This window comes from Lepisosteus platostomus, chromosome 2 (genome assembly GCF_059453375.1).
Source record: "Lepisosteus platostomus isolate fLepPlt1 chromosome 2, fLepPlt1.hap1, whole genome shotgun sequence".
NCBI classification, from domain to species: domain Eukaryota; kingdom Metazoa; phylum Chordata; class Actinopteri; order Semionotiformes; family Lepisosteidae; genus Lepisosteus; species Lepisosteus platostomus.
Window position 1 is genome coordinate 76,297,601 of NC_142612.1, and position 19,684 is coordinate 76,317,284.

The 19,684-nt window shown below is 39.9% G+C and overlaps 2 protein-coding genes across 6 annotated transcripts in view; one reads left to right on the top strand and one right to left on the bottom strand.

The window, feature by feature from the left end:
* Positions 1-10,456: 10,456 nt before the first annotated feature.
* On the top strand, positions 10,457-13,605 carry ssr3 (signal sequence receptor, gamma). The gene is made up of 5 exons (XM_088618941.1): positions 10,457-10,702; positions 11,572-11,698; positions 12,073-12,171; positions 12,621-12,752; positions 13,352-13,605. Exons 1-5 carry the CDS (start codon positions 10,570-10,572, stop codon positions 13,416-13,418), a joined length of 558 nt encoding a protein of 185 aa, XP_088475067.1. The 5' UTR covers positions 10,457-10,569; the 3' UTR covers positions 13,419-13,605.
* Positions 13,606-14,054: 449 nt separating this feature from the next.
* The window catches only part of kcnab1a (potassium voltage-gated channel subfamily A regulatory beta subunit 1a), a 101,463-nt gene continuing 95,833 nt past the window's right edge, over positions 14,055-19,684 (bottom strand). For all 5 annotated transcript variants that reach the window (XM_088618929.1, XM_088618900.1, XM_088618923.1 and 2 more), the window contains 6 exons: positions 18,035-18,120; positions 17,198-17,318; positions 16,562-16,656; positions 16,296-16,416; positions 15,989-16,077; positions 14,055-15,421 (listed from right to left, as the gene is read on the bottom strand). In XM_088618929.1, the coding sequence (XP_088475055.1) occupies positions 15,332-15,421; positions 15,989-16,077; positions 16,296-16,416; positions 16,562-16,656; positions 17,198-17,318; positions 18,035-18,120 (602 nt within the window). In that variant the 3' untranslated portion in view covers positions 14,055-15,331. The remainder of the gene's footprint in view (positions 15,422-15,988; positions 16,078-16,295; positions 16,417-16,561; positions 16,657-17,197; positions 17,319-18,034; positions 18,121-19,684) is intronic.

The following is a 19,684-nucleotide window of genomic DNA, read 5'->3' on the forward strand; positions in this document are numbered from 1 at the left end:
AAACTTATTATTCGAGGAACAAGTTACAAACATAATCCACATTTCAAAATATAAAGCACCGATTTTTAAATAGAACAGAAGATTGTGCATGCTTAGTTACATGTTAACATTTATGCCTGCTAGAATAATATTATTATACCATAATTAAAATAAAATGTAGCATCTTAGGATGCATTTAATTTAAATATCATATTGGTATTTTAATATATACTCTACAGGGTAATGTTAATAAAAATGATTGGGATGTTCTTGGATAACGTTATATGACTACAGTCAAAACTGATTCAGTGTCAGAACAACTTATTACTCCTGTTTTATAGAATTGACAGCTTAAACTCATGATCACAAGAGCCTCACCATTGCAATTGTTATCCAAATTATGTAACGTATCCTCTACTCCTCCATCTTAAAAACCTTGAACTGTACAGCCTTCAAAGAGATTAATATGCCAATCACTTATTCCTGCTTCCCAGAACTGTAATTTTTCCAGAACGGTTTTGTTTTCCGTATCACTCCTGTTCAAGGGCTCCTCGCCAGCGAGCTCATGAATCTTTCAGAGTCTCCTCATCTAGTGACACTGGTGCCCCTTCAAGTGAAGGGGAGAGAAAGCAGAAGGCTTGCTGTGGGTTTCACCTTCCGCTAACTCGGCTTCCATTGAGCACAAGAGAGAATCCTCTGCATTAGAAGGTGGTATTGGGATCGGGAAAGCTTTGGGTAAATGAACGTTAAAAAAGAACATGTGTATCTAAGACATTTTTAAAGATTCAGTATATTATATATCCATATATTTTGGTATTTTAAGTCATTCCGTTTTTATTATAAGACAGGACTTTTTTAATGATCCAACGCCAAATTTAAACTTTAAAAAAATACACGTGAAAAAGCAGTCCATAGCTTCCAATAAATCATTTATAAGATCAATTATTAAATAACCTGTTGTACTTGAATAATCCATGTGTAGCAAGTTCACAATGCCATTACATTGAACACTGCTTAGACACTAACCTGCATCGTTCAAGAAGCGGGCTGTGTTCTAAGTCCCAAGTCCGGTTGCATTCTGGGTAGCAGCAACCCAGAGTCCATCTCAAGTGTATAAGAGTTTCAGGGGACAGGTCCTGTGGGGGAGAGGACATTAGGAAAACGCAGGGACAATTCAGAGTCTCCATTTAACTGAACCAGTGTGTCACTGGGAGGTGGGAAGAAATGACGCAAACACAGAACCGTGAGAACATGTACACTCCACACACAAGGTGTGCCAGCCCAGAATCCAACCCAGGAGCAGCGAGGAGGCAGTGCTGACCACCAGGTCCCTTGTCACCTGTGTAAGAACACTGGTGTTCTAAAAGACAAACCCACAACTTCTTTCCTGTAGACGACACACACTCTTGATAAAATCCCTTGCTTTTCTTCTGCCGTGATCATTCTTCACTGCCATAAATGACCTGACCATTAACTTTTAGGACAGCTAAAGAGAGATTTCTTTCCACTGCTGCCTTCCTTTCTGGTCATTAATCCAGCCTATTCATAGCGTAATGTGCTGTGTAAAAGTGGGTCTCAGAAAAATCGTATTTTTCCTGGCAGGGTCGGTCATGACATGGTAAGTCCCTGAAACCGAGTTTCTTTTCCCAGTTGGTCCAACCGGTGAAGTTTGTTTTCACTGCTGTCAGAAAGAACTAACCTAGGATTCCACAAGAAGAAAACCACAGCAGCTGGGCACTAAAGAAGACGACATTCTAAAATCATAAACATGACATGCAAGATATTTTATGATATAATTACATTGCCATTGCTTTGGGTGAATTCTATAATCGTCTAATTGCCCTCCGAAATATCTTAACTGGGCAAAAATAGTAAAATAAATCTGAACTGAATTATTTTTGGCAAAAAGCAGCAGAAAATCTTAACCTCAAAGCCAGTTCTCACAAAGCAGGATAGGAATTATTTCTGGAGTTTCCATTCTTTTTAGTTTTCTCATTTTTGTATGTTTTTAGATTTTTCTTTTCTTCTTAGACACTTGAAGTCTGTGCTTGGCCTATATGAGAGCGGTTTCCTTTAAGTTTCTTATATATAAATATGAGAATAGCCTATATTTTAATGTACAAATTGCCAATTCAAAATTACTTGTAAGGTCACATGTAAACATGTCTTATTCAGAATAGCTTGCATGGCCCATGTCGAATTTTTGTATTAAAAATACAATGTTTCTATGATCAATTCATATAATCCAAACTCCCTTTCTCAAAATACTAAGCTGGTAAAGATCTTTTCAAAAAAAGAAAATGTTGGTCTAATATTTAACCAAAGGCATTTACTGTGTCTTGCTTTTTTTATCTGTAATACTTCATTTTAAAATATCTGGTACATAAAAAACATCTATGAATTATTTAAAATGTTGTTGCAGTCTAAAGTTGAAGGTGTAATCATTTACTTGACTTACTATTTACTGAAGCTGTTCTGCTGGTTATCCCAAATCACATCAACATATCTTATGTTACAGCCTGGTTCTCCAAGTGGCTAATCTCTGAAAAATAACCCATATAGTTTTTCTTTAAGACTTGTAAATCATTACAAAATGTACATTATTGATGCTTTAAATTGGAAATGTAGTTCTATGTGGTAGTTGTGCTGTATTCAATGCTGTGAGCCTTAGGGAAATAGTTGCATCTGAACACTGAAGCGGTGTTTGCACATCATGATCCTGGTGTGCACTTGTGCTCTCTGGATTTTGTTTCAGTTGAGCTCTTGATTAATTACGCTTAATGAACCCTTAACTGACCCTTTCTCTGTACTCTGTACTTTTTTTTTTCAGAAAAAATATCTTTTGTGTTTAATATTTCCAAGAAATGTCGTGACTGAATTTGTTTTCAGCTTGGCCCCCAGTTAATGATGCACACAGATAGACGGGACTGACTCAATCAAACACTATCAGAACATAAGCATTCTCAGTGCTGCATAGATCGACTGGTCAAATTCCACCTCAAAAACAATAAACACAAGTGAGAAGAATTCAGAAACTGCCCCTTAACCCAGGGGCAATGCTGACTTCTAACCTTCCTATTCATGAGGTGAAAATGTTTTTTTTAAATGCAAAATTTAAATAAACTCAATGAGGAAAGAGTTATTCTGGGATGAAAATGAGAAAGATGGAAATTTATCCACAGCTGGATTGGGAAACACAGTGTTTCCCGACAGTACCTTTGCCCTAATAAGGGAAAAAGAGAATTTCCAGATTACCAAGATTAAATTTATCCTCATATGCTATAACAAAAAGCCCCCAAGTTTTTTATTCAGGTGAGCTCAAATAAAAGTGAACGAAAAATGATAAAAAAACTACTTTTAACACTCAGAACATAGTACAGTGCCTTGCGAAAGTATTCGGCCCCCTTGAACTTTTCAACCTTTTGCCACATTTCAGGCTTCAAACATAAAGATATAAATTTTTTATTTTATGTGAAGAATCACCAACAAGTGGGACACAATTGTGAAGTGGAACGAAATCTATTGGATTTTTGAAACTTTTTTAACTAATAAAAAAATGAAATGTGGGGCGTGCAAAATTATTCGGCCCCCTTGCGTTAATACTTTGTAGAGCCACCTTTTGCTGCGATTACAGCTGCAAGTCGCTTGGGGTATGTCTCTATCAGTTTTGCACATCGAGAGACTGAAATTCTTGCCCATTCTTCCTTGCAAAACAGCTCGAGCTCAGTGAGGTTGGATGGAGAGCGTTTGTGAACAGCAGTTTTCAGCTCTTTCCACAGATTCTCGATTGGATTCAGGTCTGGACTTTGACTTGGCCATTCAAACACCTGGATACGTTTATTTGTGAACCATTCCTTTGTAGATTTTGCTGTATGTTTGGGATCATTGTCTTGTTGGAAGATAAATCTCCGTCCCAGTTTCAGGTCTTTTGCAGACTCCAACAGGTTTTCATCCAGAATGGTCCTGTATTTGGCTGCATCCATCTTCCCCTCAATTTTAACCATCTTCCCTGTCCCTGCTGAAGAAAAGCAGGCCCAAACCATGATGCTGCCACCACCATGTTTGACAGTGGGGATGGTGTGTTGAGGGTGATGAGCTGTGTTGCTTTTACGCCAAACATATCGTTTTGCATTGTGGCCAAAAAGTTCGATTTTGGTTTCATCTGACCAGAGCACCTTCTTCCACATGTTTGGGGTGTCTCCCAGGTGGCTTGTGGCAAACTTTAGACGAGACTTTTTATGGATATCTTTGAGAAATGGCTTTCTTCTTGCCACTCTTCCATAAAGGCCAGATTTGTGCAGTGTAAGACTGATTGTTGTCCTATGGACAGACTCTCCCACCTCAGCTGTAGTTCTCTGCAGTTCATCCAGAGTGATCATGGGCCTCTTGGCTGCATCTCTGATCAGTCTTCTCCTTGTCTGAGCTGAAAGTTTAGAGGGACGGCCAGGTCTTGGTAGATTTGCAGTGGTCTGATACTCCTTCCATTTCAAGATGATCGCTTGCACAGTGCTCCTTGGGATGTTTGAAGCTTGGGAAATCTTTTTGTATCCAAATCCGGCTTTAAACTTCTCCACAACAGTATTACGGACCTGCCTGGTGTGTTCCTTGGTCTTCATGATGCTCTCTGCGCTTTCAACAGAACCTTGAGACTATCACAGAGCAGGTGCATTTATACAGAGACTTGATTACACACAGGTGGATTCTATTTATCACCATCAGTCATTTAGGACAACATTGGATCATTCAGAGATCCTCGCTGAACTTCTGGAGTGAGTTTGCTGCACTGAAAGTAAAGGGGCCGAATACTTTTGCACGCCCCACTTTTCATTTTTTTATTAGTTAAAAAAGTTTCAAAAATCCAATAGATTTCGTTCCACTTCACAATTGTGTCCCACTTGTTGGTGATTCTTCACATAAAATAAAAAAATTATATCTTTATGTTTGAAGCCTGAAATGTGGCAAAAGGTTGAAAAGTTCAAGGGGGCCAAATACTTTCGCAAGGCACTGTATAAACAGCTTTTGAAGTGGGATATTTTCTTCTGCTTTCCAGTTCTGTTCTATTGATGTTAAATATATGTTTTGTGAAGATAAATTGATTTTTTGTGACATGAAGATAAAGATTGCGAGACAGATGTCATCTTTCCTGTCATACCAGCTACAATGCTTTATCATGCACATTATATCCTTGAGGTTTAAAAACTGAAGAATGATATGAAAGATGAAATTTATAGGCAAAGACTGATTCAGAGCTATAGGCTTCTTAAGCAGACCTGTCAAACTAGCCAGTCTGCCTCCGGTACTAAAAACTCAAGGACTTTTCATTTAGTCAGCCTGTGATTTACAACACAGAATTACACTGAACCTCTCTGCCAGAATTAATTAAAACAATTTGTACCATTGGCATTGCTACGACCAGCAGTAAGACCATAGTAATATCATAGAAAACAAAATGAATAGTTTGGATCCATTTCCTTATCTGCCTGGATCATCTCTCCTCAGTATCCTTCAACAATAACTTTGGGATTTCTTGTGGATGCAAGTCTGCACAATCTCTTTCAATTTTGAATGCCAAATGTTATAGTCTAACAAAGGCTGTTCAATCATTTCTTCAGATTTCAATGTGCATTTGCTTGTAAAATGGATAAAGTTACTCAGAAAAAAAAATGACTTAAGCAATGGAAACTGCCATCTTTCCTGTGAACTCTTTGCCCACTAAATGTAGTTATACAAACACAGCACAACAATGTGGAAACTGAGTTTAAAGTATTAAGATGGTAAGGACACACCACCCGTTTCCGCTGTATGTTTTATTTATTTAAAAATTCCAGCTACTGGAGGCACAGTGGTGTGTCTGTTACCTGTGCTGCCTCACAGCTCTTGGGTTCTGGGTTGGATTCTGGCCTGCGGCACCTTCTGTGTGGAGTTTGTCTGTTCTCCATGTGGATTTTCACCAGTCTCCCTGGTTACACTCCAAGGGCACTCTGTCCAGCTGAACTGGTGACTAAGTGATGTCTCACTCCAAGTGTTAGTCCTAGCCTGAACCCTGTCCCCAGTGCATTAGTCTCTAGCTTGCGGTGATCTTCAGCACTTACTACAAGATGGATGGAATTCAACTTTCAGCGATCTTCAAGAAATGTGGGACCTGATGCCATTATACTTGCTGGAAGACTGTTTTCTAGCTGCTTTGACCAGGCAGGGTCATGGGCAATCAAAGGGTACAAGGCAAGATATAGCCTGGATGGGACATCAGTGCCATCACAAGGCAGAACCAAGCACAGACACACACACTCACACCGGGGGGCAGGTTTCCTGGAAGCTAGTTAACCCACCAGCATGTCTTTGGACTGCTGGAAGCCAGAGCACCCTGAGGGAACTCAGGCGCACACATGGAGAACACACAAACTCTACGCAGATAGCACCCCAGGACCTGAACCCAGTGTTAACCACTGCGTCACTGCTAGAAAACATGACACACATAGTTGTTTCTTTGTTCATATTCTATGAATTGGCTTCATCACTCTGCTCTCCTCCCCACTGAGAGCTGGTGTGTGGTGAGTGTTCTGGTGCACTATGGCTGCCGTCGCATCATCCAGGTGGGGCTGCACACTGGTGGTGGTGGAGGGGGGTCCCCATTACCTGTAAAGCGCTTTGAGTGGAGTGTCCAGAAAAGCACTAAATAAGTGTAAGCAATTATTAATTATTATAACGTGTTCATGCCCCATTTGGTTCCGATTTTTTTCTTCTGAGATGTTGGACTGTGGTGCATTTGGTCATGGGGTGAGAATCCTCTCCACTGTGTTTGACAATGTGGTCACATTTCTCCTGGAATACTTGTTTGATCGCTCTCTGTACTGTGCAAAATGCCCAGTAATCATGTGGTCTCCCTAGTGTCAGATGAGGTCTCCGCTACCGTGACAGGCAATTTGGATACAGCACTTTTGCAGCCGCCCTGCTGCACACAATTACAGTACAGTGCATGCAATACAGAGTACGTTCTCAAGTGTGAATTAATTTCTTTTTCTCTTTTGATTATTTCAATAGAGCCAATACATAATCATTTCCATAAAACCCTGGATAGAGGCGTGAGAAAATCTGTCTATGCAACATAATCTCTGGACGTGGTTTGACGCACAAGTTATTTTTTCCCCCCCCACTTCCAACACAGTTTTCAAGTTGCACTTTCCGGCTGCTTGCAGAAAAAGAACTCAACTCGGGAGAGACTCTTCCCAGGAACGCACCGACACTCCCTGGATCACTGCAGCTTGTGTGCTTGATCATTCCCTGCCGCGTCGGCCAGAAAGCAGTCAGCTGCCCCAGGCCTCAGTCATACAGAAGTGTTCCCTGGGTGTGGAGGTGAAGGCGAGCTACACGGTCCCTCCCCGGCTCCTGTCTGGTGCCTCTGCAGTTTGGAGAGGGGGGGGCGTGCTGACAAACCTTTCAGAATGACGGGGGTGGGGGAAGGCTGCATCATTCGATATCCATTCCAGAGTACATGTTCTTCTTGTGTGTGACGACAACCAGCATACTAATTAGAATTCTAATATGCATTCCTCATCTTTGAAAAGAATTTCTCCCCAGCCGAGAACAATCAGCTTTCAGTTTTTTTGCATGTGTGTGATAACACCGCGTCACGCAGAAAGCTTTTCGCTGCCCAGGAGCAGACCGATGGGGGATTCTAAACACACTCCACAGAACAAAACAGGAGCTGTTCCAACTGTACAAGGGGAACCCATGTTTTAGTCAAAACAATGAAGCCCCTCAGAAATATAGAAATACAGGGGGTCAGGGACCTTCTAAACATATATTGTGTCCAAAGGCCCTATCAGGAACATAGTACTCTCAGAAACTCTACAACAGTACAGGGCCCTAGGGGATAACATACTGCACTCAAATACTGGATCCAATTGGACTGTAGTAGCAGTAAATACTTGGAGTGACTCTGCTTTCTTCCAAATAAATAAGAATCTTACGGTTTTAGCAAAGAGAATGCCACAATTACATAATATTTTGTCCTGTTTACAACGACACATTGATATTGCATCAAACATGGAAGATATTAACTTTGTTTTTACCATTTCGTTTCTTTGTTTGTAAGTTGGTTAGTTAACCCTGCAGTGCAGTGTCGATCGCAGGTCCCGTAGAGCCACACCCCGGAAGGTTTTGGGGTCGCTCGTGACTCATCAGCTGGACCGCACGAGACTTCTGATTAATTTAACGAGTTAATTAGTTCAGTACAATCAGGAATAGCAAATGGGTCCTTGAGAGAGACCGGGTGCTGATGTTTTCATTTCTAATGATTTCTAAACTATTTGATTGAATATTTAATCTATTTAAGTGGTAACAACAAAATTGTTCCAAGTGTTTCATCACTGATGGTTTAAGGGTGACCTATAAACCTCTACTGGATTGTGAGTCTCCAACCCGTGTTTTCAGACGTTTAAAGTTAAAAGGGCTGAACAAAATATCTCTTATTTAGCATTTTAAACACTATGATTATGACTATGAGACTTTATTACTGTTATCGTAATACACTAATTTCGAGGACACAGAGTTTTGGATTTGTTGTAGCTAGTATCCTCTGCAGATGGATAAATCTGAGATTTACTTGAACTTTTAGATTTAAAAAACGTTGCTCAGTTATACTTCGTGGCAATGCCAACAGGAAGCTAAAGCTCTCCCTCTAGTGGTGAATTTATAGACTACAGCAATACTCATTTCAAACAGTCCGGTGACAAAAACGGGCTCCCATCTCTTATGCTGAACGGAAAAGTATATTTAAAACTCCAGTGCATAACGTTTTGTAATTTAACATGTGGTAAAATGTTTGGAAAAACAGCTTTTGAAGTTTAACGTTTACTGGTGAGTCATTTTCAAACGATAACACTGTTTTAAACACTTTATTGTAAACATTTAAACGGGGTTGTAAACAACCCTTACTCGTTGTTAATATAAATTATGATCTATCACTTATGCCCAGTCCCCAAAGTATTCAACCAAAGAAAGCAAAGACGGGAATCATAAACCTTTCTACTCAGAGAAAGTAGGACGAATGACAGCTGCGTGAGAAGCCACGTGTTGTAATAGGGTGAATACTTTTGCCACACTCAAGATGGCGTCAGAGTGGCAGTACGTCATCGTTTCCTACCCCAATTCGAGAAGCGATGGACATTATTAGGGCTGGAGGCAGGGTGTGGGTGTGGCTTCGATGGAGAGTGAGCTGCGATTGGACACCACTCCAGTGACATCACGTAAATGGTTACCTTCCGATAATATTACTTGATAATAAGGCTTCATAGTGAATGTTTCTGGTTTTGTATCTGTATGGACGTAGATGAGTATTCCTGCCTGTGACTCTTTTGTTTGGTAGCACTTTTAAATGATCCCTTTCTCTTATTCTCAGATAATTACATCCCACTTCTTTGAGGGTAGCAGAGTTCTCTCTGTTTTGGAAGAACAGATATATAAAAGTTAGAAATAAAACCTTGTTTTTTGAAAACTGGGTCAAAGAATGGTATAATTTGGATTAAACAATTAATCAATGCTGATGGTGAAATATATAGTTACACTGAGTTTGTTAATAGATACAATATCTCTGTTAATTTTGATCAGTATTTCACTGTAACTAACGCGATTTCTGGGGAAATATTAACTATTTTAAGGAGTTGCAATAGTAGTCCTTTAGAAACGCTGGAAGAATTTACAGCTCACATTAGACTACAAGGAAAGGACATTTTGAGTGGTGGCTGTATTAACACATTTTGGAGATCCCTGTTGAAAAATGATAATTTACTTACTGTTACAATATATTGGAATTCCTCATTTGGAAAATGTGTTGATTGGGAAAAAAATTGGGATGATGCGCACTAAATATTGTGTTACTGATAAAGTTAAGGAGGTTTCATACAAAATATTTAATAGAATTTACACAGTTAAGGCTCTTGTTATCCAGCGATTTAAAATTAATATAGAAGATAAATGAGTTTTTTGTGACAATAGCCCTGAAACTATTCAGCATTTATTTTTATGTCCCAGGGTATAAACTTCCAGGATATAAACTTAATATTAGTTGCAGACTTATATTAAAAAATAAATCAATACTGATATTTGTTTTGATGAAAAAGATGTAATGTTAAGTTGTGTTTCAGCTAACCCTAACCCATCGAAAACAACATTAAAATATCGTTTGTAAACAATTTCGTCTCCCTCCAGTCGTTCAAACCCCGGCTCGGACATGCGCGATTCCACTCGCGGAATCCTCCCCGCCTCCCGGGTGTGGTCCAATCAGAGCGCACTTCCGGCCTACGGTCCACATTCCCTCCGCCCCCAGGCCCAAAGGGGCGTGGCGCTACAGGCACGCGACACGGAAAGAAACAACGCATGCGCAGATGGGAGAACATCCCCGATCAGTGCCATCGAGATCGCGGAAAAATCTAGAGTTTACCCTTCGGAGCTGTGTATTGTGGTGGCGGTCCCAGTCCCGCTGCTTCCGGTTCCGGTTTTGTGCTGACGAGGCGTAAGGTCTGGGCTGCAGTGTCTCACAGCCGGAGCTCATACGTGTCAGCCTTGTACTGCAGAACCGATTCATACAGCATGGCTCCAAAGGGTACCAGCAAACAGCAGTCTGAAGAAGACCTGCTGCTCCAGGATTTCAGCAGGAATTTGTCCGCCAAGTCCTCTGCGCTCTTCTACGGCAATGCCCTTATCGTGTCCGCCATTCCCATTTGTAAGTGAATGAAGCAGCTTGATTTACTCAAAGTGTTTGCATAACGCATAGCGTGAAAAAACGTTCAAAAATCTGGAAAAAGATCATAGAGAGCAGTAGGCTGTTACGGTAAAAACCTTTTATTTTGCGGCTATAGAGAAGTTCAATAATGTATCGCTGGGCTGATGTGGCATTCCTTCTCTGTAGTAGAAGCATTGACATTGCTGTGGACCAAGAGGCCTGTCTTGAAGGCATTTCCAATCTGAAGATAAAGGTTGTTCAATATTTCGTTGGTTAGCTTTGATATTTCAGTTTTCAGTTTTGTCTGGCAATATATTCGTTATATTTGAGAGGGAAGATGTTTAGTTCAGCGTCTGCATTGTGCAACGTGGCAGGAACCGTGTTATCGAGTTGCGGTGGTGTTTGTACAAACTGCATACGACAACAACAATAGATCACTAGTGAGTTTCGAGTACACCGTACACTGATGCTTTTAGGTGCGTTTTTTTCAGTCGGGTGAAATTTTGTTTCTACTGCCGATTACAAATTGGCATGAAAAAGCAAATCTGACTGTTTTACAATATGTTGTAGACTGGCATCTTTAGTTGCAAAGGCCTCTTGGATAGTGGTCGATATGATGTGGCCGATGCTAAGAAGTGAGTTATAGTACTTTCAGGAGCTTTCAGTCCCAGGCCTTTTCAATGGAGCATATTACCTGGTTTTAAAAATCCTGGATTGTCACGTTTTTTTTCTTGCCTATCATACGTATTTGATTTGGTGTTTCATCTTCTCAAACTTGCACAGTTTCCTCTCCTATCGTTATGGATTTTAAAACAGATGTAAAACAGAATGTTAACTCAAACCCAAATGAATCTTTTTTCCTCTTTTAGGGCTTTACTGGAGGATATGGCATATGGATTTGGTGCAGTCTGCAGTTCTCTACAGTGTCATGACCCTTGTCAGCACATACCTGGTTGCCTTTGCTTATAAAAATGTCAAATTTGTCCTTAAACACAAGTAAGTTTCTTTTATTCTACTGATCCCTTTTCATTACACAGCTTCTACCAGATTGGACATAGATTTCTTTAAATGTTGAAATCATTTTATATGAATATTGCTAACTATTGCTAATTACAATTATTTGATCAGTGTACTGGATCTCTAAAATACATGTACGAGAGGTTTAATTGAATGACAGTAAGGTTTGTGCTTCAGTGGTTTTTCATGGCTTTGTCATCAGTGTCTGGAGGCTTGGCAGTAGAAAGTAGCCTCAGGCCAAGTTTCCTTGCGCTGTCAATGTCATTAAGTACCGGCAGAAAATATTTGTGTTTTAGTCAGTAATGAATTTGATTTGTGATCGGTTAATTAGCAGCGCATCTTGTTCCCATCAGAGTGGCCCAGAAACGCGAAGATGCAGTCTCTAAGGAGGTCACTCGCAAACTCTCCGAGGCAGACAACAAGAGAATGTCTCGCAAGGAGAAGGATGAGAGGTTAGTAAGAGCAAGGGGCAAGCTGCCCGCCCCAGTATGTGGGACTAAGTGATCTTTGCAGTTCAGGGGTTTTTATGTGGTAGGCAAGTATGCATATCCTTTAATTTGTGGTCTTTTATTAAAAGCTGCGAATAGGAGGGGGGAAAATCTGTTCACACTTAGTATCTCATCATACAGAGACCAGGAAAGTTAAAATGTTGGATTAATGTGTATGATGTGATGGTCTATGGGATTATAATTAGATTTACTGGTATATATTTTTGCAGTAGACTAGCTAGCAAGGTGCTTAAAATAATTAGAAATAATTGCATCTGTATGTGTTTTCTTATTAAAAACAAAAGCAACGGGTGTCCATTTAGTTTCTGTCTAGTACAGGAAAGCAGCCTAACCTCTAGTTCCTATTGGTGCTAGTGGTATAAGGCACTTCTTACCGTAATCTTGTTAAACAGAATCCTCTGGAAGAAGAATGAAGTTGCAGATTATGAAGCCACAACCTTCTCCATCTTCTACAACAATACACTTTTCCTGGTTCTGGTTATCATTGCTTCCTTCTTCCTGCTCAAGAACTTCAACCCGACTGTGTATCCTTTCTCTTCTGTTTCCAGAGCAGAGTGGAAAGCATTTCTATTGATGTACTGTATGGGTAAAGGTTGTCCCTTGGTAACAGTTGTAGAACCCATGCTGTGTGTTTTTTGCTCTTAATGTATCCTGTCAAAATATAGCTGATTGCTTTAAGCAGAGAAGGGGGTATGCATATTTTTAGTATGATGTTGCAAGCCATCATCAGCAATGCTTGTGTATGAGCAGGTGGCAATAGGTCTTGTATCTGTTGCACTGTAAGAACAGTTACAAATGAGAGGAGGGTCATCGAGGATCTCATTCAGCTGTTTCTTGAAAGAAACTAGGATATCAGCTTCAACAACATGGCTGGGGTAGCTTGTATAGTTGACAACATGGCTGTGTAGCTCCCTTACCCATCTGGGTGAAGAAGTGCCTCCTGCACTCAGTTCTAAATGCTCTTGTACATAGTTCCCCCTTGTGTCCCCTGGTTTGTGTTGCACTGTGAAGTCTGCCCTTGAGGAGTTTGAATACACACATCCAGTCCCCTTATAGTATTCAGTAATTGTGACGCTGGAAATCGAATTCTTTTGAAGTGTCTTCCTTGACAGATTGTCTCCAGAAACTACATCTTGTCAATCAGCGCTTCTTCTGGCCTCATTGCTTTGTTGTCTACAGGGTCCAAGTGATCTACTTTTTTGCATCTCTGGAGGAGAGTATTGATCGACGAATTGGAGTGGGGGAGGGATCTAGGATTTTTTTTTACAGGATTACAGTGTATAGAAGAAATGGGTCAGAAATTGAGATGTGGACTTTTCTAATGCATTTCAGACGATGGAAATCACCTTTTTACCAATAAAATCTGTAAACACCAAAGTCATTTTTCTAGGTGGTTTTTACTGCTTGAAGTTAATTACTGTCCTACATTTTTGATGAATGTATACACATGGCTACGACAGATTTGGAATGTTTTAGGAAGATAATGATTAAACATTGTATATGTGTGTGTGTGTGGGGTAGTTTCTATAACGTAATTTTTTTAACAACTTTAAATGTGCGGACCCAGTAAGGTAAAGTGTAATTTTGGTAGTGGATTTTTGGTAAAATATAAAAACACCTTCATTGCATTTATGTATCGTAAATGCGACAGGAAAGTCTTATTTGCATCTAGATATTATTTGGTGTGATTTCATCAAGCTCTTGCCTGTCTGTTTCTTTCAAAAGAGGCTTTCCATAATCAAGGAGACGTGGCTTCTTCAGAGCAATTTCCCTCTTCAGTCTACGAGCATGACTAGATTGTACACGAAAGCAATGTGAAACCAATGTTTTCTGCATTGTGCATTTATTTATTGAAGCTGAGATATGTACAGTTGGTTGTTTTGTAACAGAACACATGAGTGGTTGAAAGAGAACACATTTCAAGAGCCTGAGAAGTTAACGTTTTCGTCCCATCATATAGTTTTACAAATTGTAGAAAAACAGGACTCTGATCTTTTTTTTTCTTTCTCCAGAGTAATTTACATTTTCTTTTAAAGCAGGTAAATTGCCACATAACTCTGTGGTGGCCTGAAAGACTGAACACCAGGAAAAGGCTTTTTCAAGGCACTCTGTACTGTGGGCTTCAAATGAACAAAACACAAACAATGTACCAAGAATGAGTAAAATTAAGAACACTGAGCAGCAACAGGACTGTAAATATATTATTTTTGGATGGGATTTTATTTTGTGCTTTTTAATTGGTAAATTTGCTTGTTGCAAATAAAGCCAAAGTATGAAACTTACAAACAAAAGACTTGAGAAAAAAATCTACTGGTTGCCTTTGTGCTGCTGTAAAGAACAATTCTATACATTTTATTTATATTGTATATTTAAACTGCAAGGCCTGGCCATTTATTTACAAGATATCTGAAAGTAGACAGATTTTACACGCTTGCAGTCTCGTTCCATGACATGCTTAAGTCTAAAGCCCCATAACAAGCAATATGATAAACTGTGGTCTTCAGGGGCTTTAAAATGTAGCTGCTTATACATTCTCATCATTACATTTGCAATCAATGCTGCAGTTTGCAGGCAAAAGGTAAAAGCAGTTTTCTTAAAATAAATGCAAAAGGGCCCAGTAAGATCAAGTTTTGGCGGTACTTCTCTTGCACGTCAAAGAACTCATGGCTCTGTGGTTAGTGCCATTAAACATGAGAGGGTTTACAGTGTGTATTTTTAGCTGACTTCACTCCACTTTTTTCATGGTACTCTTTGTAGCATTATTTCCAGTCACCGTACAGAGGAGAGTGGATGGTGCCTTCTCGTTCAAGCACGGGTTACATTTACTGTACACTGGACGCGCAGGAAGGAAGCTTTATGCAGCTTAAGAAGGTAATAACAAAAATACAAAAGTATCCTTGTCTGATATTTTATAGATGTGCTTTTTAAAAAATACTTCAGGCACACTTATTTCAGCAACAACATGCACTTACGAGAGCTCAGCTTTTTTTTTTACACTGTTCTGAGCAGAAGAAGGCAGGGGGGATGCACAGACCACGTTTCAGTGGGACTATTCGGGAAGCAGGTTCATGTCTCTCCAGTCACCGTCCCTAAAGTCATGTGGTTACGACCTGTAGTCCTTCTTGGTGTAGGGTTTGTTCCCCAGGATGTGATCAATTTCTGCAACTATGTGAGAGGTCATCTTTGGGAGTACCTGAAGGGAAAATCGAAAACTTCTCAATAGAGGGAAAGGACAGAGTTTTCCACTTTGCTTTAAAAAAAACGTGGACATTTTTCACTTCTAATTGCAGAGAAATGTTACCAGTAGCAATGCAGCTATTGTATACCTGTGTACTGTATAGTATATTTGAGGGATGTTTCCATTTTCAAACGTGATATTAAATTTTGACTAGAAGGAAGACAAATGTATTTATATTAGAAAGTGCAAGGGCTTGGATTTTTCAGTGGAGATGCAGGCCAAACTGGTCAAGTTAAGAATCCCCACAAGAGCTACAAACATTTCCTTTTGATTTCGTGACTCTCTTCCCTTTTCTGAGAGAAGTGCAGTGCACAATCGTGGGAGGAAGTGCGGCATAGATACGACTCTGTGGGTTTCAAGCTGTGCACCGAGCATGAAGTAGGAAACATCAGCCCCTCGGCATTTTCTAACTCCAGCATCAATAATAGCCATGCCACCGAAATAGCAGCTTTCTAAATCCCTAAGCTCTAGAGCAACAGTGCAGTACTGCAAGGTTCACACATTTGTAGATGCTCCACTTGCCTGTATAGCACCTAGGTTTTCCGTAAGCTGCTCAGGATTAGATGTTCCAAGCAGAACCGAGCTGACACCTTCATTGCGCAGACACCAGGCTGAAAAGGCGAACACATGCTGGTCTTTGCACTTTAATTACTTCTTAAACTGTGGATGGCTGAAGAAAACCATCCCAACGATCCAATTAAAACTGAACGGGTCTCAAAAAGACGACACCACCTGCAATGTCGTCTCGAATTCTAAAATAAACATAAGGCTCCAGGTGCGGCACGCTGAGCTTTGTGGCATGTTTCCGCACTGACGGGCTTTGTCTTACCCACGGCCAGCTGAGGTAACGTGCAGCCAAGCTTTTCTGCAATGTGTGAGAGCTCCTTCAGTTTAGCCTGCTGCCTCCTCCCATCTTCGCTCAGTATTTTATCTTTCAACCACTGATACGACTGAGAAAAGAAAAACGATGTGTCAGATGTTCATGATTTAAAAACGCAGCAGGGGAAAAAAAGAAACTGCAATGAAATCTTGGCAGAAACATAATCAGAAAGGATGATGGTTTGGACCTTAGCACTGTGATTGGTAACAGCATACCTTAATGGAAGCCCGGGATGTCTCTGGAACTCCATTTTCATACTTTCCTGTGATGATGCCACAGGCAAGAGGAGACCATGTCATCGCTCCCACACCTGCACACACACATTGAATAGAGACAATGATGTCATATCAGCCACAGCTTTCTTAATACAGTCCTGCTGCATTACAGATCTTAAAATAGCACTGATACACAAGGGTATACATGTATGTGTATCATCCTTCTGCATGACTGTCAAGAGCAGGTCATACTGTACATGGTGCACATAGTCAAGCGACCACATAAGTGTGTGTGTGTTTGTGCTTGCTCCATTTTTAGCTAGGTGTTTTGTTGCTGTTACATTGTATGTATGCCTGGGCGGCACACATCTTTAATAATAGCTGGCCTCCATCGTTCACACATTCTGGTGTCAGTTGCGATCAGAGCAGAGATTCAAGCATTAAAAAAATACTAATCAGGAGTTATACTGCATTAAACTGATCTTAAAATCTTTACAGTCTAGGAAGTTACAGTACTTGGGGAGAGGTTATAGAGGCGTGTTCCGTTTTAACAGGAACGAGAAATGAAAACTAGCAACAAACGGATGGCCTTATGTTGTTGATTGTTTTAAAGGAAGACGGGTGATACAAACTTGCCTATTTTATGATAAAGCTCTGGAAGTTGGACTTCAACCTTTTCTCTCTGGAACAGGTGATATTCTGCCTGCTCACACACTGGAGGGATCATATTAAACTGTCTTGCTACTGAGTAGGCTTCCTGTAATGAAAGGATACAGAAGATCTGTAATTGCAGTGTTACAAATTACAGCAAATTATAATTCATCTCCTTTACCGCTGCGTGATAGTCAAATTGTATTTATTATGAATTATTTATGTCATTTAAATTACTCTGCTTTCTTCTGTGTTAATGCACACTAAGCTCTCAGTTAATTTTAATTAAATCAAGCGGAATTAGCATACACAGATTTGAAGCGCGGCCAAAAAAATTAAAACAAAAGAAACGTTTGAAGATATTCTTACACGCACTGTCAGTTATCCATTACATATTCACAGTCGATCTCCCCCCCCCTTTCCAAAAAAAAAACATCCCAGACCAACAAAGAAATCAGTACAGATCAAAACATTCCGATAAGTCAGCAGTGTATTAAACAAAAACAAAAGTTGATAAAAAAGGTGTGAATTTTGTAATTGTTTCATGTTAAAGTGGGAGACTTGCAGAAAAAGCACTTCTGCAAATCCGAATCTTGATTCCGAAGGTCTGAAATTCTACATATATCAGATTCTTAAGTTTACTGTATTAACACCACACACGGATTTCCATCGTTTGGTATTTTTTTATGCATCACCTAAGTACTGGCATAACGTTTTATAGCAGGAAATATAAACTGGCATACAGGGCCGAACAGCAGTAACACTAGCAGGAGTTTAATAGCCGCAGGAAGCTTTTGCAGCAATATTAAATTCGCAGCCTACCATAATCTCCATTGCTGTCCACCGGGACGTCCCCCAGTACATGGACATCCCCTGGTTGATGACGTACGTCATTGCCCTCACGATCTCTGGAGGTCGAAACACAGCCACGTGAAGTCATGAATGCACACTGAGGAGGGATCCTTGAGAATATCTACATGTTCAATCAATATCACGTTATCAATCAATATCATGATGTATACCAACCTCTCCTATACAATACATAACCGCTGAGATACTATATTTGTTTTTTTTTGTTCACCAAGCGTGTGTTCTAACGTTTGGCTGCTCACGCACAGCGTTACAAAACTTCTTTTCCTCGGTGCTCTGAGTTTTCCCGTTCTTGCAAGAAAACTTGGCATACAATTATAACTTTCTCTTTCCCTTGCACCATACAGCTAACAAAAAAAAGAGATCCCATTCCTCTTTATATTAGTTTTAAGCGTTTCATGAGACACATTTGAAGGCTGGGGTTATGACACGTTTTTAAGTTCCGCTGAAATATTGCCTTGAGCTCGCTTGATGCAGTCCTGATGAAAAGACAGTACTGTACATACAGGCGTTCAACACAGGGTGGCGCTTTTACATTTGTTTAAATGTGGCTCTGGTACCCCACGAAGTCAATAGTTAAAAACAGCACACAGCTGTTACCTAATTTAGTATGAAAATATATTCATCTTGATCACCAGAATTTCTCTGTATAGAGAGATAAATGGGAATCTCAGATTATTATCACATTTAGCTGACATTTTTCCATTACAGTAGTTTGTGACTGTTATGTAAAACGGGGCTGAAGTAGTCAATTTGTCCTCCTTGATTGCCTGTCCACATTCATGCACCTACAAAACATGATGCATTCTAAAACACGGCAGCAAACTGCATATATAAAAGCGACAGAAATGAGCACAAATGATATGTGACAAGTGCTTTATAACGAATTTACTTTAGACCTAAGTAGCCCTTAGATGTATTTCTTAACACTGTTTCAAGTTTTCAGTTATTAAGATTTTCAAACATGCATGAACAATTGGCTTAAACTGAAGTTCCTCTAAAATAAACCCATTTACAAATGGTCATAACCTTTAATTTCTTTGACAGACATCTAAAAATATTAACGTTTTAAAAATGACTACATCGGGGCTTAAGGGATCACTTTTGCCGTTCAATAGTTCCTTATGAAATAGGGAGGCTTAGAGTGTCATGATTTGTAGAGCAGATGGTCAGCATTATTATTTTGCAAACCCCATTAAAACAGACTTGTCAGTGTTACCTTTGTTAACAAGACTGATTTAATTCATTCTCATTTTGATGTGCCCAGGCAATGTAATACACACAAAACGGTAATGAATTGTATGTCTACAGTGTTAAACTTAAACCTGCATAAAGAGTAAGCAGGGAACCCGGAATAATGTTTTTCTCTTAACAGCCCACCCCAAAAATGTTATTTACGTCAGTCTTTCAAAATTTCCTCCATTGAAAAGGCATTTGTTGTATCCAGGGCCAAACACTGTCAGAAAAACAGAACTTGTGTGGGTGATTGAAGTGGGATGTAAGAGCTGTGAATGCAGAAGGAAGTGATACAGTTATTTACACAGGGCAAAGCTGTCAGGAGAGTTTCTTCCTTCACAAGCAGATATTCTGAATCTCTCACTG